The following is a 23973-nucleotide window of genomic DNA, read 5'->3' as shown; positions in this document are numbered from 1 at the left end:
GGGGTAGGTTCTAGAACACAGCCCCCCCCCCCCATATAGATTAGTACGTAGGTTTGTTCCTTTCTGTACCAAAGTTTAATACTTAATTCTAGTAGTATTGTCGAGGGAGTGAAGGCGGTTAAAGCCACACAGGGCACATTGTTTTCGGTCGTGATGACAGCTACATGGAAAGGGGGACCTGCCCCTAAAAGTGCAGGATTACAATAAGTATTTCATGCAGGTCAAGTTAAACAGACCACACGAAATAATTGTTGAAAAATTAGGGTTAAGTGCCGTATCGCCGGACCAATTTTAGGAAATTTACCGGGACGATTGGAGAATTTATTTAAGTTTGTGGGGTAGAATGAGTACAAGGCAGGTAAGGGGAATAGTAAAAGTTAAGAAAGGGGTTGTATTTTTTTATTGTTTTTTGATCTTGTTAGCGACACTGTATGTGGAGGCGGATGGACTATTTCGCGGAGAGGTACACTTGTTTTACTATACGGATCCATAAATTGTAAAATGTACGGAAAATATTTCGCAAATCTTTAATTTGCCCATTTCATGTCGAGAACAGAACCCAACCAACCCCTGCCGGGCTTCTAACCCGTTCCTACTACTATTACTACAGGGTGTCTATCGGTCACGAAAAACTCACGAAATCAGAAAACGGTCATGAAAGTCACGAAATTTAGCTTTTGGGTCACGATTTTATTGTAACTGTACAATCCGCGGCAAAAACCCTGCAACATGAGGATGTAAGTTTATTGTGAAACTACGCTTAACAGCACAGGGAATGAACATAACGTCTAAGTGGAACGAATCACGCCAGGATAAACCTCGGCCTCCTCCCGTGCACACTTATTTTGGAGCAAAAGACTTCGTCATTTCACAATAAACTTATATGCTCATGTTGCAGGTTTTTTGCCGCGGATTGTACAAATGTAAGTACAGATTGGAAAGTTTTGTTCTATAAAGCGTCAAAATTCACCACCAAAAATGTTTATGGTCGGCTTTAGACGCTACCAAATCGCAAGCAAAGTACGTTTCTATCGCATGGATGAAAATTTGGCCTACTTCGCACCTAAATTCGCTCTTGAAAATGTTAGGAAATTTTATGATTTGGTAAAGAAAAGGTCACGAAATTTTATTTTGGAATTTTAGTAGACACCCTGTACTATTACTACTCTTACTCCTGCTCCTACTGCTACTAATACTTATATTATGGATCCGTATTAAAGTAACACGGCACGCCTAATGTAACGTAATCTAACGTAACTTAATGTAATCCAACAAAATATAACCAAATGTAATACATTTTGGTGCTTTTTTCAGTTTTCAAAGTGGTCCGCCGATACGGCACAAATGCCAAAAAGGGTATTTCTTTTACGAATTTTCTTCGTATTGCCCTCAAAATTTTTGCTGGGCAATATGACAATACTCCACTTAGTGTAGATGAAGTTCAACTCAACCACTAGACGAGTGCTTGTTCAAAAATTAAGAGTTTTAACACGATTTGTGTATAAATACAGCGTTCGGACATACTACGTCATAAAAACTACGGGTTAAGTTCCAAAGTTGGTCATCCGTTTCTAGCAAACTTTTGAAAATTTACTGGGGAGAGATGGATAATGCACTCGTTTGTGTGCTTGATACTATGTACAGAGAGCGGAAGTTGCGCGTATCTTTTTTATTAGAGGATATAATGGAACTATTTCACAAACGAAGAGAACTACTTCGCGCAAAGTTACCACATGGTTGAATTGTGGGTAAGTAACGAGCATTTGTAATGTGAACATGGCTGCAGACGTAGAGTCGCGCCAGTTGGTATCCTTACGCGGAGACAAGAACTTTCACTATTAATTTTAACAAAATGGATCCAAACTTCCCTAACCTTAAGCTAACGCGATCCTGCAGCCTCTTCTACTCTATTATACCCTTTTAAAGCGGTCCGAAAAATTCAAGGTTTTTCGAATTTCGTAGGTGTTACTACGCTTTTTGTAGAAAACCAAGCGGACGATCAACTTTGGAACAAATGCCAAACCTACAGTGCAAGAAAATACAAAGCAACATATGCTAGGTGGGCACTAAAAGCACGAATGTTATCTAACCAAGTGAGGGGAGTGTGAAGCTGGTGAACTCACGTAGTAACGGGCTGCGTTCGAATCGAGCAGGCGTGTCAGCGGTGGTGGGTATGTACGTAAGCAAAGATAGTGAAAACGCGTAGGGTTTCACAGTAATATGAGTTCCTATGGCACTTGTAATTGTTTCACACTGCTATTGCAACACTTGTAAGCATAAAATGCAGCTTTTGTGCATTGCACAAATATTCCATCGGCGGGAAGTAGTATCTAATACAGGAATCGTGCATAAATATATACTCACTTATTTTCACCATCGTAAAGCACTAATTATTATTTTACACTACCGGCAACCTTACGCTTGTGAACATAAAAGATAATTCTATTACTATTTAAGGCCAATGTTTACTTGAGGGGATCAGCCTTTTTTCGAAAAGAAAAAAAAAAATGTTAGTTTCGCTAGTTTCTCTTAATATTAGGTTAGGTAATGTTTGGTACTTAAGTTGGCATACCTTCATCGAAACATAAACCCTTGTCCCTTATACACGTGCCCTTCTATGCAGAGTATCGAGTTGTGACTGTAAATTCTGCAAAATGTGTTTTGCCTGAACTTGACCATCGCGAAGTATCCGTCGTACGACTTAACAACAAAGTACATAATACTTGACATCTCATAAATGCAAACATTATTAATCAGCCACAAACAGCTGTACGCAATGCAATTTATAACACTATAACCTTAACAGCACCACTAGTAAGTGCCACTAGAGTAGCTAAAGTACTTTTGCGAGCCACAATTACATTCTCATAGATGTACACTCATGTCCAAAATTATTGTCGCATGTCTATAAATATGTTGTTCTAAGAATATATTTTGTTAACGAATTTGCCAGGTATTTCTTATAATGTTAGTATGTGTATAATCGGCAAAGACATATATGTGGCGAATTTCATTTCAAAAGAACAGTAAATAAGAACAATAAAACGAAAATAAAACTTTGTCAGTTTAGCAACATTTTGTTTTAACTCATTCTAATTTTTGTGTTTATAGTTATTTTCCTATCAGATTTACTGCAAGTATACATTTCCCGCTTATACACATAGTATGGGTATTAAAAGTACCTTACAAAATCATTGTCAAATTATATTCTTACAAGAAGACAGTTATAGATATGTGACAATCATTTTGGACATGAGTGTACGCTATTAAAATTGAAAAATAATTGTTTTTAAAGTGTTAAGAGGCGTAGAGTGTTAAAATAAGTTTTATATTACAACATGCCGTTTCTTCAGCCCGGCGAGTCTTTCTCTCCCACTTCTAGCTCAGAAGTTAGAGGTAGAAAACCTTCTCCAATGAAAAGTAAAACCATACTTCACGTTGGAATCAAAGAGTAGAGTTCAACGTAACCTACTCTAACTGTACTTAACCAAAATTAATTTATGAGTGTTTTTTTAATATCTTTGTTCACGCACATTCCCACAATCGATGACGCGCCTGTTTTCTACAGGTGAACCTATGTGTCGTCCCCTCTGTTTCGTTCCTGCCCATAACTTCCCCTCACGGGTGTAAGTACGTGTCCGGAGGCATGTCGTAAAATCGATTGTGCAGAACACACACACCAACTTCTTGTAGGTACCCATTAAAGGTGAGGATGCTATCTACCGAGTCAGGACAGAAGCGCAGTAGTGGTCTCGCGGCGTTGCGTCTATATAGATCAGATGCGTCAACGACGGAAGATACATATATGTAGAAACGAGGATACTGTGAGAAATACTTGATATTGCATAAAACCAAATTGTTTAAACTTTTTGTAATAGTGTCATACTTGTAACACCGTACTTGCAAACAGAAAATTACGAGCTTCCTATATCGTGCATATATATATTTCGCCGGTAGATATTGTTACAGTTGATTTTAACCGTAGTGCAGCCCCTGAAATGTTCCATCGACGGTGGAACTGATTAACTCCATTCAATGCTGCATTCAGAAAAGCTGTCCATTCACTTCTGTCTTTGGCCGACTGGATCCAGTTTGTTCTTTGCGTTCCTATTTCTGCGAGATCCAGTGGGATTTAATATCCTGCATAATTCTTTTTCATATACAAACACTCATTTTAACCGTAAAATTACAATTTTTGTGACCAACTGTTCTTTATCAGTAGGGAAGCGCGGGAATAACGTGTTGTAGTAGTACGTAATCGTTTCCAGTCTCGAATCTTAGTAAACGGACTGTATACAATATAATCCCATTACTTTATGGCTAAATATATTACTATCAACACCATAATATTCTGTGACTACAAGGAAGCTAGTTCTTCGTTCAGATAGTTTAAATTTATCATAAGATTACGTTAAAGAAGATTGAAGGTTTTATCAGCTAGGAGTTAAAAAGGTTACTTTTAGGCTAAGTTTAAGTCGAGCTAGTGTTGATTTCACCACATTTTGTGTGATACTTCTGACGTTTGTTTTAGACAATTCACAGTAATATTTGTAGCTCAAATGTACACGTATGTGCTCTTTTCTTTTCAGTGTGTACAGCTGGTTGTTAAATATGAACTCAAAGGAAAACAGCAATTCTGACACTAGTACGCCTACCTTTGATCTGTCGGACTTAAGTCGATGTAAGTATTGCTATCATCTAGGTGGATTTTTTTTTTTTTTTTTTTTTTTTTTTTTTTTTTTTTGTCAGTGTTACATCCAAATAAAACTACAGTGAAACCTGGCAAAGTTTGCCACTATTACTTGGACTGGAGATCGTCCAATTTGCATGAGTGTCTATCTTAATAGTATTATAGTTATATCGTTAGTTCTTTGATAATAATGATGAAATAACGGAAAAATACATTTAATAATAATACGATGTGACAGACTTAAGACATGTTACTAACAAATATTACCCATCACTTCTCGACATGGCCACAAAGCCCTTAAGTCTCTAGGACCAGTCATCATGGCACGAGTGGTCTCGTGTTCGATTCCCGGTGTTGACGGTCGAACAGGTGTATTAATCTTTGTTAGGTCATCCATTCTGAGGTTTTTCCTGGACTTTCATCTTTACACGCCAGGAAAATGCCGGGATGATATCTAACATATATGTCCCAGTCCGCTTCCTTACTTCCCCCCTTCCCCGGATAGTGTGCCCGCTGAAGGACATCCCTCATGCGTGACGGGCTTCAGGCTATAGATCCCGCCTATGTGTAAATAAAAATCACGGCACGATCAGACTTGATCGGAAAATCCGCCCCTAGTCACAGAGGAGCATGCTTGAGACGCCCAATGTTGCGTTTGTTTAGACCATTTCCTCAAGCATGGGCCACAAGTTGTTCAGTAGGTCAGAGCCGGGCTGCTGGAGCGTCGATTAGCTAATGAGATGAAATCAGACACATTAGCTGAAGACACTACCATGTTATCTTACTTTGTGGGCTGGTGATTAGTTGTCCTGCGAGCTCCACGGCGTATTATGGAACATGCTGATGGTCAAAGGTGTTTCTGGAGATTCCAACACTGTCTCTTGGTACACTTTGACTGACGTTTTAACATTTAATGAAGTGGAACTCAATTGTGCCGTTGTACAACACCCCTACCAAACCATCAGTGAAGCAAAATGATGGCTTTTCAGGATCCTTGACGTTTTCACATAAACGCTCTGGGATGTGAAGACATACACTCTTGTCATTTTAGTGGTTGGAATACTTCAATTGCCTTCATTAGTGAAGAGGATCCTCGCCACTATCAATTTCTTCCTGTTTCACTCCCGTCTGCACGTTAACTGTGAAGTAAGAAAGTGATAAATACTTCACTGATAATGCCTTAGTCCTAGGTCACTTACAGCTCTCATGTAGCTTTATGGTCAACGTGTGCGTCTTTGGCGCGGGAGACCCGAGTTCGATTCCAGGTGGGACCTCATGTATGTAAAAGTTTGAATCCGACGTTAAACTGTAGGTCCACGTGTTATATAGCCTCGCTGCTGAAAGGGACGAGAAACTTCAATCCTATGTTACTTCTTAGCACATGAGACATGGACATTTTAGAAATGTCCAGTTAAAGAGCCATCTTTATTTCCTGGCAAGATTTCTTTGTAATATGACTAAGTGAAGTAAATTGCAAGAATTCCAACTGTTCTGAGCAGGATCAGCAGATTGTTGTTGGACGGACAACCGAAATAATCGTCCCAAAGAAAATATATTACTGGACAAATAGATGATTAATTCCATAGTCTTAAAATATATTAAAGGGCTGGTTGAAATAACACGTTCTTCACATGGGGATGAGTATAATTTATGAAAAATATTTAGAAAAGGTAAATTTGAACTCCTTTACTTCCGTTAGAATATGTATTTCACCCAGTTTGATTCAAGTGCTAACTCAGTTCAAAGATTAACTTCAGACTTTTAAGCTAGTACTAGCTGAACCTGCGCTCTCTTTACTCAGCACATCATTCATAAATGAGCGTGAATCTTCTTTGTCATTCCTCACAACAGCTGTACAGATACTAGTGAAAGACGGCTTGATAAAAATCGGCAAATTGTACCATAAAGGGGAGGGTTTTTTTTTTCGATTGTTTTTTCAATATCTTGCACCATTTCAAGATTTGAACCTACTTCCGGTTGGAGTTTCTAATTTATGTATGATCAGTGTTTTCTTTCTTCTTGCATGCAGTATGTAATAAGCAAAGACATTACACACATAATTAATTATAATGTCAGTGATATATGGTGTTCATTAGGCAAAACCCCCCAGACAATAAAGATGAAATCTTAGACTAGAGAAGTGATTATCCTTCGTTTTTCATTATCATTTGGCCATGAAGCAAACGCGTGAGATGTACAACCCTTTTATACTACTATGTTGTGTTGGAATGTATTCGGTATACATGGGATATGATGCTTTATTTTTTAAAATTTCAACACTTCCAGTGTGCCCCTAAAAAATGTAATAAAGAAATTACGGCTACGTTTTTTAAGTTTAATTAGAAATGGACAATCTACATAAAATTTGGAATCGACCAGCGAAAACGACACGTTTCTAACACTTACGGTATTCAAGATCCCATTGTCGAAAACTTTTCTGTGTGCATCTTGTACTTCATAGCTATGTAACCAAATTAACTCACTAGTTACCGAAGTGGCCACTGTTACAGGTTTCACTGTAATATTGTATATTTTCGTATGTAGTGCAATAGGGTAATATCATGAGTTTGTACTTGGTATTGCTTGTTACAGAGAAAAGCAAAAGTGATAACGTAAAGTTTAGGTAAATAGGAGGTATTATTATTTTAACTGTTCTGTGTTTGTAAAATTTTTAACTTCATACGGGGTCTTCGAGAAAGAATGGAGTTTCGTAGGGTGCTGTGCAGGGAAATGTCACCAGTGTAGGGTGGTATAATATAATGTTTTGTTAGACAGATTAATTATTTTGTTACCATGTCATGTATAGCTTTCAAAGAGAAGAGTTAGCGCCGCGAGCCGATGATTTTGCAGAAGTTGTGGAAACGTAGGGTGAAATATGCACAGAGCATTAAACAGCTAGGTTGGAATGGTCACATCATGTTTTTAAAATTATCTTCCAGTACGTGTCTTTCCTCACTTTACTCGTGTTGTTTCACGTGCTTTGTAGGTTCGTTTTGGAAATTATTGAATCAGAAATGAAAACCCATTTCTTGGACCTCAGGGGGCTCCGACCTCACACCATTGGATTTTTTTAATTCATTTTTTTTGGGGGGGAGGCTATCCAAGATATTGTGTGCCGTGTTAAAATCGATAATGTGAACTGATATGAGTGTTAGAAGCGGGCGATGCGAGTCCTTAGCCACGTGTTCGTCGGTAGACTGGATGTAGTTTCGCCGGTCGCTAACAGATGGCTCTGGAGCAGACTCAGGCACGCAAAGGACTGTCACGCCAATGGTTTTTTGGTTGACTTCTTTCATCCTATAGCTTCAACCGCTTAACCGCGATCATCTTCAGGGTGTTTAGGGGAGCCTGTTGTGAGACATTACTTTGTTACATATTGATAAAGAGGTTTTATATATATATATATATATATATATTATTCGGTATACATGTTATCTTAAGATAATCGTTTCTCGTATTCACGAATGTTGTATCACGCATTTCTTGGGCACAAGATATATGTTTAATTCTTCAAAAATGTGGATTGTATTTAATTGTTAGTATTAATTTGTAATATGCATAGCATAAATGATTAAACTCACTATACGGTAATATAATAACTCCTATACGATAAGTCACCATATGCTAAGCCCTCAATAATAATAATAATAATAATAAAAAGAAAGTGTCTCATCTGGATACCCAGAGCACTATCGTTAATAAGAGATTAAAATTCTTGATTAAAATAATCCTTGTAGTCAGCAGTACTTAAATGTAAAAGTTTGTGTTATGTGCCACATCAGTTTCAATATTTTTCAAGTTTTTTCTTTTTTCTTAAATATTTCTACATGAACCCTTTGGGAATTTTTGGTACGAATATGTTGCATGGAGTAATGTGTTTAAACGCTTATTAAGCTCATATAATACATATTGAACCAGTTTTTTAAAATTATTATTATTATTGTTATTAATCAAGTCAAGAATGGACCAAAGAACACATCAGATGCCTTTTGGAACCGAATGGTCAACTTGGCAGCGTCAAGTGGGGGCTTCACTTTAATTGTTTGTAAGGCAAATTTCAAAAATTTTTCTCGCCATCAGTTTTGAAGATATCAAATAGAAATTTTGCATATGGATTGTTTGTACCTTTGAGTATTTTTGTTTTTTGAGTTCCCTACGTGAACCCGCGCACGAGGGTGCAGATGTTCCGAGGGGATGCTTTTTTTCAGAAAAAAATCAGTTTTTTCCCGAATTTCCTGGTTCAGGTGTATGATACAGACATGTGAATGGTACCGTTGGAAAGGCGTAATACCGAAGAAAATGACGTTTGAACCATGACGATAGGCTAAATAGTAATGACGTAGTAAATTTCTAGAATTTTATATATATATATACGTATTTTTGAAGAGACTTTCAGATCCTACGTGACCCTAGGCCAGTGCCAAAGGGGCGCAAAGATTTTGGAAAAACAATCGAAAAAACTTGATTTTCCCGTTTCCGGTGTATGATACGGACAAGCGAATGGTACCGTTGGAAAGGATGCTCTATTCTGAAAAAAAAGTATGAACCATAATCCTACGATAAATAGTAATTAAGCAGTAACCGAATGAAAGTCTGAAATTTATCTCAAAAAGTGGTAATCCCAAAGAGGATAATGGCGTACCTGCCTCAGTGTAAATTAGATTTTCTCTTTCTAGAAAGAGAGAGAGAAAGCAAAGGATGGATAACTTCGACAGGTTTGATTGTAGTTATATCAGATTGTTAGGTAAAAAAAAAAAAAGTTCTGAGAGCCTGGTTAGTAAAAGTGAAAGTATTTATAAAGTTAATGAATTTTGTTGCCATATTTCATTATATCAAAATTTTATTGTAAATGACATCTAAAAATTGAGATACATAGTAGATAATTGTTTCGTATATTCAGTATATTTGCAATATGTATTCAATTTGTTTTCCGAAAGATCATATATTCAATGTTTTATTGAAAGTTCTTGAATTGACCTGAGGTAAATTGTTTAGATGTATGGGCATGGAAAAGGGAGCTTACAGGGACAAGTAGTATTTCTTTGTTTCTGTCATACATATCGATAAAGGCATAAACGCAACTGCTCGTTTTCTCAGTGGGCTTGTGTAGTGTACAGCAGAAAGTTAGATACAAGGTTTAAGATATCGTCATACGTTGTTATTGCATTCTTCAGTGACAACAGGAGAAACGGTAGCTCAGTGGTAGAGCGCTTCCTGATTCGATCTCCGGCCAAATAAGTTCGTTTCCATCATTCACTTGCTGTAATCATCCGTTTCTCGTATCCCGAGGGGCATAGTCGCAGAACGTTATGACTAAAGGATTTCATTTCATTTTTTTCAGTGCCAGCGTATAATGGTGCGGCTTTCCCACTTGAATTAACATTTTACAGAATCTATTTCGGTAGTGTTTTAGACAAGTCGCTTTTCTGAGCGTCTTCGCTATTGCCTCAGCTGGATGAAAATAGTACTACTGGTCGAAATGCTTGCAACCATTTAATCTCTGGCAAGAGAAAACGTGAATGAAGTTACGCAAACCGTATGGTCAAGCAATATGTTGTATGTGTTCTACATATGAAGCGCTGCAAAACAGTTGTGTTGTAACCTTTTACGTGAAATCTAGAGGCGGAAACTATCTGCTAAACATGGGCTACTCTGTCTATTCGTGTGAAATGAGTCATACGCTATGTATTACTTCTCGACGCTTACAGTCCGTGTAGGACTCGTCCCTCTTCAGCTACACGTCTCCATTCTTCTCTTTCCATGAATTTGGTTCTCCAACGTCGTATTCTCAATTTCTCAAAATTTTTCTCTCCCATCACTGTAATAATGTTTCGTTTCCTTTAGTTAGGGTTCATGGCTCACTAGCATATATTTGTCTTAGGATTGTTTTATATATAGTTTCCTTTGCCTATCTTGATGTCCTTTTGAAATTGATGATTTTCTGTAACGCGTACAAGCACCTATTTCCTGCTGCTATTCTTGCTTTAATATTAGTTGTGCCGTTTGCTTCACTCACTATTGTACCAAAGTATTTAAACTGATCCGGTTGTTCGAATGTATAATTCAGCATATTTTTGTTCTTTAGTTTTCTTCGTTGTTAGCATATACAGTGAACTCTTTTTAATTCGAAGTCCAAGGGGACACGAAAAAACTTTGAATTATCCAAAATTCGAATTATCCAACAACATTCATTTTCACATATATAACAACAAACGAACCAAAGCACTGTGCATCAAAAACATATTCATATGGTGTAGACTTTACCTTTAAAGCAGCTTATTATTTGTGTGATCAAATACCGCAAACTAACAAACGATATTGACTCCACACAATTCAAACTACGTGTACAATAGAAAATATATTTACATACAACACTCCAACATACATTGAATAGCCCAAACAATGAAATACCAATAACAATTTGAATATTCTGTTCTGACTTTTAAGAAGTCGTAAACCTCATTTGCTTAAATTTGATTGTTTTTGTACGGTCGATAAATCTTGAATTTCATGTATTGCGCGGAATACGATATTAATGACATTTGGTTGACTTTATCAGTAATTCATCTTAAATTTTCAACCAATTCTGAAACAAGATGAGATTGGCACACGTTGTCTATCTTTACTTCTTCCCCAACTCACCTTCATCTTTATCATTACATAGATTTTCTATTTATCTTTTGTATTACTCTTCCCTATGGCTGCATCTGGATATCTGAAAATACGTTAAAACTGTATTTCTCTGTTTACATCTGTCCAACATAAAAAAAATTTCAACTGTATTTACTTCGAATTATCCAAAACATAGGTTCAAAAGTTCGATTTATCCACGATTTTTTACTATTGTTTTCAATACAGTTTTCAAGGGAAATGGACTTCTGATCGAATTATCCAAGTTCGAATTAACGAGACTCCACTGTACTTTGCTTCTTCTTTAAACTCTTCGAACGCTCCTGTTAGGGCCGGTTCCGCCCGTGCTGATATTACCACGTCTGTATAAGCCATGTGCTGTGTTAGCCTGTTATTTATACATCCTTTAGGGTTTGTTTTGATTACTCTTACCGTTTGTTCTGGTGCAATGTTAAAGAGCTCCGGGGGAAGGGGTCTCCCTGTCTGAGTCCACTATTTATTTCAGACTCATCCGATCTAATGTTCTATACTTTAACGTTCCCGTTTGTTTCAGCGTAATTCCTGTCTTTTTTTTTTTTTTAGTTTGTGTGGTAATCTCACCCTTTTTAGGCTCCTCATTAATTCTATTCTATTTAGGCTGTCGTAGGCTTGTCTCAGGGGCGGATCCAGGATCGACTTCTGAGGGGGCGGTGGGTTGTCATACTGCCACTTCGAGCTACTTTTAAGAGTTTCAAACTCTGGGATGGGTTTTATTTATATATATATATAATAAGAAAGTTTTCTTTTCTGGGGTGATAATTGCCCCCCCCCCCTCTCCCCCGATCCGCCACTGGGTCTGAAGTCTATGAACAAATGATGTAGATTTATATTATATTCGTATGTTGTCTCTATCATTTGTCTAATGGAGAATATGTGCTCTAAAGTTGATCTTCCCGCCCTGATATTTGCCCATTTTGAGACTTTTCTATCGAGTATTACACGTTGCCAAAAGAGCTATGCCTCTGTAATTGTTGCACTCCATTTTGCTGCCTTTTTTGTGTATACAGACTCGTTCTGCTGTATACCATTCTTTTGGTATTTCTTCCTTTATCCAGATTTCAAATATCAGATTCTGAATTAGTTTGTAGAATTGCATTCTTGCCTTCTTTATCAGTTCCGCTGGTATCCCGTCTGTCCCAGCTGTCTTATGATTTTGTAAGCATCTTATTACCTCTCTTATTTCTTCTTCATTTGGCCCTTTTGTTAGTTCTTGCTCTTCTGACTCCCATTCAAATTCCTCTGTTTCCATATCGCCCATTCTAGGTCGTGCTTCGTTGTCTGTTTCATCTTCCGTCTTAGGGTTTAACAATTCCTGAAAGTATTCTCTGCATCTGTTCGTGATCTCCTCTTGTCCTTTGGCGATTGATCCATCCTTTCTCCTACATGCCTCTACTATTGGCTGATATCTTAAAAATACGATTTGTATGGATGAAGTAAATGTTTCGTTGGTTTCAGAGGCGGTTCATTCCTAAGCTTTTAATTTGTAGACTATGCCGAAGTGAGATTTGAGTTACGGTAAAAGGTTCTTCCAGATCAGTACAGCTTTTAAGTTCTCTTTTTCCTGTTGTCAGATGTAGGTAATCAAAATTGAACTATTTGCTTAAATTGCCTATTTTTAATGTATAATCAAAGACTTCCTGTTCGTAAACAGTTATATTACTTAAGATTACAAGCTTTTCAATAAAAGCTTAGCGGAGTTCTTTACTTGCTTGTTTTACGCAAAAGAGATAGAGCAAACTTAGGTTTATTGTAGCAGACGAATTGTAAGCCTTTTGCATGTGATTTGAGTCTGAAAATTGTCATAAAAGCTCTTTGAAATAAACTAACATGGTATGTAATTGTCTTCCATCACCAAGTTTGCTAGAAATGAGTGTTTTTGCCTTTTATGCTGAAGACTCTAGTTCGGATCTTATAAAAGTATAGATCTCATGTCTCAAAACCTGTGGTGAAACGTGTAAGATATGTATTTGCCGTGTATGTGCTTTTTCTCAAGTTATTGGATCTGTGCAGGCTATATCCAAATCGCAATCTTGAGAGAACACGTTCATATTCTCGTTTGAGGTGCGGGTTGGATACCACAATTTGAGTGGATTTTCCTAGAGTAACGTTTTATTTATTCGATCCGTTTAGAAATGGGCAGTAAGTTTGAGTTTCGTGTACAAGAATCTATTATCTTCATATACTGACTTTAAAATTAAGTAGAGCCAATGAAATGAATGAAATACTGACTCGTGGTTACGAATATTTACTTGGACTAATCTTGGTAGACGCCTATTATTTAGTAATTGCCTAAATTTTCAATGAGAACTCCAATCCTCCCGGCAGAGTTCACTTAAAGCACCTACTGCAAATGTATCACATCTCAGTCATCCATCCTTGTGATATAGATGCATCATAACAAAACTGTTTCTTCTGGAAACCCTGATATTATCAGTAGCAAAAGTTCCATTTTTTCTTCATTTTTATAGAACCAGTGCACCATTGAGGAAGTATTGAATAATATCAAGAAGGATTTTTTTTTAGTGTTCTGTGAAAGAAAAAAAAAAAAGCTTTGTTACTGATAATATCAAAATGTTTGTACATATTTTTATTTGTAGAAGAAAAGTTTTTGTTACGTACTTCTATATCACAACGGTAGATGTCATCTAATGTGGTAAGTTGCTGCAGATGCTTTAAGAAAAGGTTGCTCAGTGGTAGAGCGCTTACCTCTGGTGCGTGGGGTTCCAGGTTCGAACCTCTATCAAGTAAGTTTTTGGTGGACAACATCGTGTCCTTGGGTTTTCTCGGGTTACTCCCGTTTCCTCCCACTTTCTTATTCTACCTATTCTTCCAATATCATTCATTTGTTTTAATCGTCGTCTCCCTTAGCCTAAAGGGCATAATAGTAGGACGTTAAATTGAAATATTTCTTTTCGTTTTTGCTATAAGAAAATGCTACTGAGAAAGTTCTCATTCAAAATTTCAGCAAGTACTAAATTACAACGTTTATCAAGACTTGTCCAAGTGAATATTTGAAATGAATGGAACTTGTCGGAGATCCTGTCCTAGTTGTTCATTTTCATGCGTCACAGTTATTTGTTCCCCGGTGAAAATGGCTTTACAATTACATGTGAGACTTGGTTAATAAATAAATAAAATGTGACATCATATGACTGACTCCAAACAAATGTTCCATTGTATCAATTTCCCATAACTCTCTCATTGACATGTTTGTGACCTATATTATCCAAGCCCCTTCTGATAACTTGTCTTCTATTCAGATATTTATATATATCTAAAATGATTATGGTATTTAAAGATATTTTTATTTAACTTATTCAAATATGTCTTAAGTTGATACCGATACAAAATAATTTGGGTAATGTCGGTTGTTCTTGATTTACTGAATTTTCGAATTCGACCAATATTTTCTAAATTATGGAAATAAGCACCAAGGAGTTCTGCTGGTCAAAATTTCATTTTTTTGTAAAAAATATTTATTTTTGATACTTCGTGTTCTTATCGGTATCAGTTCAGGACAATTATTCTTGTACAAAATTTATACGAAGTTTGTGCTTCTGTCGAAATTTCATTTGTTCCAGAAATGTGAAGAAGCAGTAGTCCCAGTAGGAGAGAAAACGTACCATTGGTGTTGTTGTGATATTCGAAGACGAAAAGAGGTCTGCGTAATAAGGTGGAATCATGCATAAAAGATCAGTTACTGCACCATCAAGCCTTGCGTTAGCTTCTCTGACGGCAACGTACACAGATTCCGAAGGGGAAGATGAGGAGGGAGAGAAGAAGAGCCCGGCTGATCGTAAGTCTGATAAATCTCCTGCAAGTAGCACCAACTCTGCTTCCAGTCCCGTGACTCCACCGTCCGCGACGAAATCCTCGACTCAGAGTCAGCCAATAGTGAGTTCGCTTGTGTCGTATCATGACGACACCGTAATTTCCGACGAGGAACCAAATGAAGCCGATAGCGAAAAGGAAGAAGGCAACCACTGGGATCCAAGTGTTCGAAATTCCGACCGCATTGCTGATCCAGCCAATAACATTGATGATGTGAAATTACCACCAGAACCACCCGGCAGATGTTCTAATGAATTACAAGAAAAGATATCCAGGTTGTACGATAAAATGATCCGAAGTGGTTTAGATATGAATTCGGTGATTCAGCAAAGAAAAGATTTCCGAAATCCAAGTATATATGAGAAACTGATCCAATTCTGTAGCATCAATGAGCTCGGGACGAATTATCCTTTGGATATGTATGACCCATTACGGTGGGGGAAGGAATCGTTTTATGAGGAACTAGCAAAAGTTCAGAAAGCCGAAATGGATAAGCGGGAGAAAGAGAAAAAGGAGAAAACGAAGGTGGAGTTTGTGTCTGGAACGGTGAAGAAGGGCGCCGAAGAAGATGTAAAGAAACGGAAGTCAAAATGGGATCAAGTGGGTGCCGGTCCGCCAGGACCAGTGCAAATATTGAAACCTACGACAGTTATTCCACCGTCTCTTACAACCTCTGTAACAGGAACTAAAGGTACTGTGATATCTGCATTTGGTTCGTTACCGAAGAAACCACGGGTGACATAAAGTTTAGTAGTGGAAAATGTAGTGGATAGTGTTTGAAATTCAATATTGTATGTTTTTAGAGTTGAATAATTCATGCTGAATTGTTATTATTGTTATTTAGAAGTATGTATCATTCTGGAGTGAAGTTAACAATGTGTGCATGATATTGTGAGTGGTGAACGTATAATGCTTAATTGCAAGCATGCTTGGCATTGTATTATGCAGTGAACAAATATCACACTTGTGTCTGCGTGAGTGATCGTGGAACATGGTTTACTAAAAGATATTAAGTGTAGTTTTCTCGAGAGTGGCATAATTAGTCGTCGCTTATAAAAAGTACATATTTTTGCTTTATAATAGTTATTCTGTTCCTTAATGGTTAAAGTGCAGATTGAGCGTGATGTTACGAATAATGAACGAAATAAGTCTTGTTTGTACTACAATTTCGAATAAATTTGCGAAGATGATATGCAGGACAAATGAAGTATCGATAGCGCAGTGTTATCATAAACTCATTTTATATATGCACAAAACACTGAATCTTTAAACATTTACTTGAGATGCAAATTTTGGGTCAAATATAGAAACTTGTACTTTCATTAAACGATACAAATATGAATAAATATATTTCCTGCCAAAAATTGGCCTATATGAGTTGAGATTTGTACAGTAGAGAAATTTGCCTGTAATATTCCCGAATAGTCAGAATACATGTAAGTTATGAGATGTACACTGAAAGTATGTGCCGATTCGTTCTAATTTCCAGGAACAGGGAACTAACGTGTGTTTTATTTCTCAACAAACTCTTCATCTTTATTGATACATAGTTGCCATCGCTCCGTTCATTTTGTGTAGCATGCGGCATAGTCGTCTTTGGGAGTACGTTTCTGGTACTGGAAAATAGCGCTTCCCAGGAATGATGTACTTGCAAAATTGGCACCTACGAAGAGAATCCTTGAGTTTTGGGAACAACCAGAAGTCACTCGGGGCTAAATCTGAAGAGTAGGGTGAGCGTGACAGTTCAATACCATGGTCAGTCAAGAATGAGATCACAACATTGTGGCGGTACATTGGAGGATGAAATTGCCATTTGTGCTCGTTTCTCAGTCAATTTTTGCAAAACTTCTGTATCCCCAAAGTGTACGGAAATATTCGCTCGTAATTATACGACCTTTCGGAACACGGTGGGACAGTATCACTCCCTGTGAATCCCAGAAGATAGTGTACAACACCGTGTCATTGGGTACTACCTGACGAAATTTTTGGGGGGATGGTGAATCTGTGTGTTTCCACTACATCGGCTACCTTTTTGTTTCTGGGTTAAATAATAAATCTGTAATTCATCCATTGTCACAATACTTCCCCAAGAAATTGCGTACCTGTCTTCTGAAGCGTATCAAATTTGCAGCATTTGATTGAATCTTTGCCTCTTTTTGATCGTCATTAACAGGGTGTCTATCGGTCACGAATGTCACGAAAAAGTCACTAAATCAGAAAACGGTCATGAAAGTCACGAAATTCTGGGTCACGATTTTTTTAAACTGTGCAAATGTAAGTACAGATTGGAAATTTTTGTTCTATACAACATCAAAATTTACCACGAAAAATGTCTATGGTTGGCTTTAGACGCTACCAAATCGCAAGCAAAGTACGTTTGTATCGCATGCATGTAAATTCGGCCTAATTCGCACCCAAATTCGCTCTTGAAAATGTTAGGAAATTTTATGATTTGGTAAAGAAAAGGTCACGAAAAAGTCACGAAATTTCATTGTGGAATTTTAGTAGACACCCTGATTAAGCATTTGGGGAACCCAAACCAAAAACAACTTTCCTTAGGCCCAGTTTGTCTGTAATTATTCGTTCTGCTGTTCCCATTATTAGCCCTAGTGTTACAAATCTCCTACATGGTGATACGCCTTTCTTCCATGATGAAATATCAACACGGGTAATGTTCGCGTCAGTTGATGCTGTTTTTGGACGTCCAGACCACAACACACTCGTTCACCCTGCTTTCAGCTGAGGCACCCACTTCCTTAACAGTGTTTGCTGCAAGAGCACCATCACTACACCCATCCACCAATTGGCGATGAATATCGATTGAACAGCGTCCAGCTGTGTTGAGAAATTTCACTTATTACTCGTTGCTCTTCAACTGAAAATTCCATGACTCTAGGCATACTGCCACCTAGTGAATAAAATCTGCACTGCCTAGAGACGAAGTATGGAGGTCTCCGCAAGCGCAGTTGCTTTTCTGAAATGAAAGAAAAAAAAAATCTGGACTTAGAACAAAACGGCACGTACTTCTGGCTAACACCTCATAAATGATGGTGTGCACCTGTTTATGTAATTTAGAAGTTTACAAAATAATTTCTGATGCCCTTCGAACTAAGAATTGCAAATCAGAGTTTGAAATATGTTAAAAGAAAGCTCTGTTCACTGTATATATTTTATTTGTTCGTGTGTGCTTTAGTGTACGTAGGTACGATGATTAATCTAGTTTTGCTTTCAAGTACATGTTTCCTTATTTTTGTTTTAATTTGATCGTAAATGAGATTCACAGAACAATGTAATGTATTAAAATACCAATGATGATTTTCTAAGTTTTCCTTCGGAGTTCATATTAGGTTTCTCACGATACTATGATCGCTGTGTTCACAAGTATATATATATACTGTTATTTTTTAGATCGGTTAAATAGAAAATTATTATTGTTCTGTTCCAAAGATTCAATTAATTCGCGTATGTAATTTGAAGAGTAGTAGATTTGAAAAGAAAACCCTAGATTTGTAAGTACATTCTCCATTTTCGGCGTAAGTATTTTATATAATGAACCAGATCTTCCTGTGTTTTTTTGATCATTGTTTTATGTCTACAAGTAATAAAATGTATTTGAAGAGTTTCAAGTTGCATGACTACATTATAACATTGTTGTCATTGAGGTCCACAACCGTACGGCCGCCCAAAGGTAAAGGGACGAAACTGCGTATAGCACCATTTTCGTTTTTTTTTTTTTTTTTTTTTTTTTTACTACATGTGTTATTTTAAGCTTGTGCATGTCGTGGTTATGTCATTTTTGCCCTATTATGCCTATCAAAAGCGTAATATAAGAGAAAACAGCCTTTAACAGTAACGTTAATTTTCTGCTTTTTTTTATATATACTGTTTTCCTCAAAACAAGCAAAATGTAGATACTTCCTTTTACCTTTGGGCGGCTGCGTAGCATATACAGGTAGGGGAGGGGAAAGAGTACATTAAAGCGTACTATTTAATTCCAATAGTCGCTCATAATTTTCTCTAAACATCATATCTTAAATAAGGGAAGCACAAGTAAAAGCTACACAGGACTAAGATACTGAGAATTGAAATAAGTAATAACCATTGTGATTTAGAAATAAATAAATAAATATATGCATGCTGGAGCTTAATTATAGGTATAAAGATGTCTCAAACTCCTAATATTTCAGGTTGTAACGGGAATGAAATATCAAGAGCAATTTTGTGTTATCTGTAAATAATACATTTCACCCAAAAATCTGTATTTCTCATATTGTGCACACGCATTTCTCTGCTTGTTTTATGTTGAGTTTTAATTGTATTTGTGGAAGACTCAGAACTCCCTCGTGGCGACATGGGTAGCGTACGTATCTTTGACATAAATGGTTTGAGTTCGATAGCCATCGGGAGCTCATGTGGTTCTGATTCCGTATTAAAATGTAGTATCACATCTCATAGTTTCACTGCTGAAAGGGAAGCTAAACCCATATCAAATGAAAATAGTGGAAGATTTACATGGTATCGTTATACATAGAAAGCACTGAAGGAGCTAAGAAAAGGCATGTAAAAGAAAATAAAACCGTACTATATTTATTTGTAAATTTCGATGGGTTTCCTAAAGTTCGAAAAGCAAGTGTGAAGGTCTTAAGAATAAGAAAGCGAAAGTTCTAACTTTTCCCCCACCTTGCAAATGTTTTTGTTTTGTGCGCGAATATAGACCACACCTCAACTTTTGACACGAGATTATAGAAAAAAGTAAATCCGGAATATAGGTCGCAGTACTAAATTTACGAGAAAGTTCAATTAAACAGTACTTTGAGATGCATCTCTCCTTCCCCTTCTTTAGCTCGCACATAATTAAGAGTGACTCATGAAGATGACCTTCTTTGTAATAGAGACCCTATACAGCATGCTGAATCGTCTAGAGAGGGTGAAGAATCAGACGCTGGTGATGCTGAGGTGTGGGAAGTGATTGTGCTTGATTTGGTTGGGTACAAACAAGCTGACAGTTTTGCGAAATAAAGTTGCTTTTTCTTTTTCAAGCTGCTGTATATAAATATACTGTATATGTTTTATATATACTGTATAACAAATATACGTATTCCTGTTAATAAAAGTATTAAGTGTCCAAGTGTTTTTTTGTGCCAGTGTAAGGTGTTACCGGTACCCAATGAAGGTGGCAATTTTTGCGAACCTTTTTTGCTATTTTCTTAAGTCTTTGCTGCGTTACAAAAGTAACTGTAGCAACTTGTAATGGTATTAATTTCAACCCACAAGGTACGTGTACATGTCATTTTGAAATTGACGATTTATGATCTGAGGGAGAAAATGTCGATTATAGGCCGCACCATGATTTTTCAAGCCAAAATTTAGGGGGGAAAAATAGTGCGGCCTATATTCGCGCAAATACGGTAGCTAAGACATATTTCTAGTTCGATTCTGGATGGGGATGCTCGTCTTGGATAGAAAACAATGGGTCTCATGTCGTTTAGCTGTCGGAACTTATAAATTCTAATCAATCAGAAAAGTCAATTAAACAATTATTGTCGCATCGGAATGCTCGCTATCGGTGGTTAGGCTGATATTATGGGCAACATTGTTTCCTAACATCAGTTTTTAGCTAAAATATTAGAACACAGAAATTTAACTCAGGCTCTGTATATACGAGTGCAGATGTGTGTTTGTTGCGCTAGATTATTATGACTGAAAGAGTGTGGTTACAGCAGAGTATAAGTAAGTACACTAGAGAAAAGAATATACTTGGGAACAAGAAAGTCAGAGAAACTTGTAGATATAATGTAATTGTAATACAATATCACAGTTCTTCACCACCGAAAAACATTAACGTCTTTCCATCGCCTTTTACGCGCATGATTGTCTTTAGACCTGCTGTAAAAATCGGTGGAGATTAATAAGTCTATGAGATCACCAAAAGTATTTCTTTTTATTTATTTATTTTTCCTTCATCGATATATCTCGGAAAGTCATATTATTTACAGAGCCATGTGTAATCCAGAATTTTCGATGTAGCGTTCGTCTCTTGTCAACCGATTGTAGTAAGACACTTCAGCATCATGTGATATCAGTCAAGTATGTTGTGAATCACTGTACGAAATAGACCATCTCTTGGTAGATTACTGTTTGAGTTATTGCTATTCAATGTGTTGTGTTGCATACATTTCTGACAATTTTACTATGCATTTCGATTTTGGAGATGGATATCTGAAAGAAGCAGTGTGTGTATGTATGAAAATTCGCGCGAAACTTAATGGTCTCAGTCTTAACATCAAATAAATCACTGAGATTTTGAGAAGTACGACATTTTACACCAGCAGAATCGCAAGGGATGATCAAAAGTTCTTAAAAAATTGTTTCCAGAGTGGGAGAACTGTTGGGATGGATGTATTACCCTACGTATAGGAGAGGATAACTTCGAGAGCATTGACCGTCACTAAGGTATGCGGTAAGTTACTAGTTCTTTCTACGAAATGAATCCCGCATATAAAATGGTTAATGGAGTGGATGTAGGCTATCTTCCTTCCCACTCGAGAGCTTAGGGGTTCGAGTGAGGTGTGCAGTCAGCTTGATGGGTTTAACCAGGGATTCTAACATGCGAATAATTATATGATATCTTTAAATATAAGTACTTCATCCATCCCCATGTGGATTGTTAATGATGTTGGTGTAAATTGACCTCGCAGACTGTTTATCTGGATGTTTGTTAAATTAGCCGAATACTGTCGAAGTACTGTCGAATACCGCCGAAATACTGTCGAAGTAAATATTGAGACAAGCCCGGTGGTACAGTATCCATTGTGTTGATAGTTGTGTGTGTATTATACTTTAAAATGACACTTTTAAAATGTAGTATTCTAACAGTTCAATACAGCTATCGGAAAATCAAATTTGAAAGTTTAATTTCTGGTTTGTGATCAACATTGAACTGGTATTTCTGGTCTCATTGTAGTCTGTGATAGAAATTTATGTCTATACCTTAGTCATAAATAAAATTAATTAATAAGCACCTCTACAACATTCATTATCTTACAAAATAGCAACTGGTAAGTACAAGAAAAATATGTAGATAAATTATAACTGTGATCTGAGAGAGGTGAAAGATGAAATATACTGTTACGTTAGCCGATATTATCAAGACTTTGAGCTTCCAGGTAAGTTGGTTTCGATATTAGAGAAGTATTGTATACATATACTATTAGATAATACACGCGTGAATATACATTTCGGTTTATGGTAATAAATGGAATATTTAGGCTTCTACCTGGATTTATACAGAATTATCACAGATATTTCATATTGTGTTTGTGGCAACACAATATTGCTGAATACTTCCATACACAAAATAAGTCGTGCAAGTCCAATGACAATGCATGTTTGAGTTTGGTTGGTTAATCTAATTTTAGAATGGTTTTTAAGATCATGATCTAAATTTCGTGTCAATGAGCAAAAGTCGATATCTTTTTATGTGTAAAATTGTGTTTATCCTTTAATAATAATTTTTGCTTTCGAAGTAATGATAAACAAAAGACAAATTTATTGTGCTATTACTTTGGTTCACATCTGTATAGAGATTGATTCATTTATCTTGAGTCGAATTTGATTGTGCACTTACCCAAGAAATCCCGTGTTTCCACTACTGTCCGGCAACGGAGTGTCTATTGCAGGAGATTGCGTTGCAGTTGGACCATGGCTATTGGATCCCATTCCTTTTTACAGGCACGAGACAATCCGGACTCGAGGATGGGACAGGAGTCCGAAAGCACAGTAATCCATTGGTCAGTTATCTGGATTCATGACACGGGTATCAGAGAAGGGAATTGCCGCAATTCTAATTTCCTGTTCCTTATAGCAATAGAATTTCAGCGAGGGTTTTGCCATGTGACTAGATGCCTTGTCTTGGTTCAATTCAACCTGGTTCATATCTGGCCCGCACAATGTTGAGATTTCCATGGTACTACATTTCAGTCAGGATATGTACCAGCATTGATTTTGACCGTTTTACTTCACTTTCCGTCAATGCGCAGTTTGCCCCTGTACGAGAAACCGGCCACAATCGTGAACCCTTTTGGGAAAGAACGTGCTTCAGCCGTTGCCGTCAACAGATCTGTAGGTAATGGGACGAACTTGAGCGTAGTATGTGAGATAAGTCCACACCTCATCAAAGGTAACGACAAACTTCGACCGATCACCCGCGAGATGATATTCATACAGCCCCCTGCAGTTCCTTTTTTATTCAGCCTCATGACACGGTTTCAGGGTGTGTACACTGCTCTTGCGAACAAGAGTGAGACGTAAATCTTTGTGTATGGCACGGTTGATTGTTGCCTGCGATGTGCGACATTTGCTGGCCATCGCATGCTGGGTGTGGGGGATTTTCGGAAGTATTACGCACTTTACAAATTTCTACGATGTAAACTTAGCGTCGGAAAGAGCCACAGTGAATTCCTTCCAGAATCTGTTAGTTTTAACGGTTCGATATAAATGAATCAACCTCTGTAGAGAGAACTTATACAGATATTGCATACTGTGTGATAGCAAAATATTGGTGAATACTTCCGTCAAAAGGACAAACGGTTAAAAGTCCAGTAACCATGCGTGTATCTGAGTTTAGTTAATCTGATTATAGAATGCATGATTTAAATTTCGTGTCAATGAGTAAAAGTCACTATACTTTTATATGAGTGTTCTCATAACATGTTTAGCTAAGGACACTATTGGAACCTCAAGACTTGTAAAATGTATTGAACGTGTCTGTACATTGGTGATTA

The 23973-nt window shown here is 37.1% G+C and overlaps 1 protein-coding gene across 4 annotated transcripts in view; it reads left to right on the top strand.

Annotated features, from left to right (window-relative positions):
* The window catches only part of LOC145683624 (SAP30-binding protein-like), a 45546-nt gene that overhangs the window by 716 nt on the left and 20857 nt on the right, over positions 1 to 23973 (top strand). For 3 of the 4 annotated variants that reach the window (XM_081754968.1, XM_081754974.1, XM_081754964.1), the window contains exon 2: positions 4590 to 4681. In XM_081754968.1, the coding sequence (XP_081611094.1) occupies positions 4612 to 4681 (70 nt within the window). In that variant the 5' untranslated portion in view covers positions 4590 to 4611. Of the gene's footprint in view, positions 1 to 4589; positions 4682 to 14940; positions 20319 to 23973 lie in introns of those variants that run through there. The other variant, XM_081754979.1, reaches the window with a different exon arrangement.

The sequence above is a fragment of the Thermobia domestica genome, chromosome 1, assembly GCF_964235325.1.
Source record: "Thermobia domestica chromosome 1, izTheDome1.hap1.1, whole genome shotgun sequence".
In the NCBI taxonomy this organism is placed as follows: domain Eukaryota; kingdom Metazoa; phylum Arthropoda; class Insecta; order Zygentoma; family Lepismatidae; genus Thermobia; species Thermobia domestica.
The sequence above is the reverse complement of the archived record's forward strand: the minus strand, read 5'-3'. Positions and strand labels throughout refer to the sequence as shown.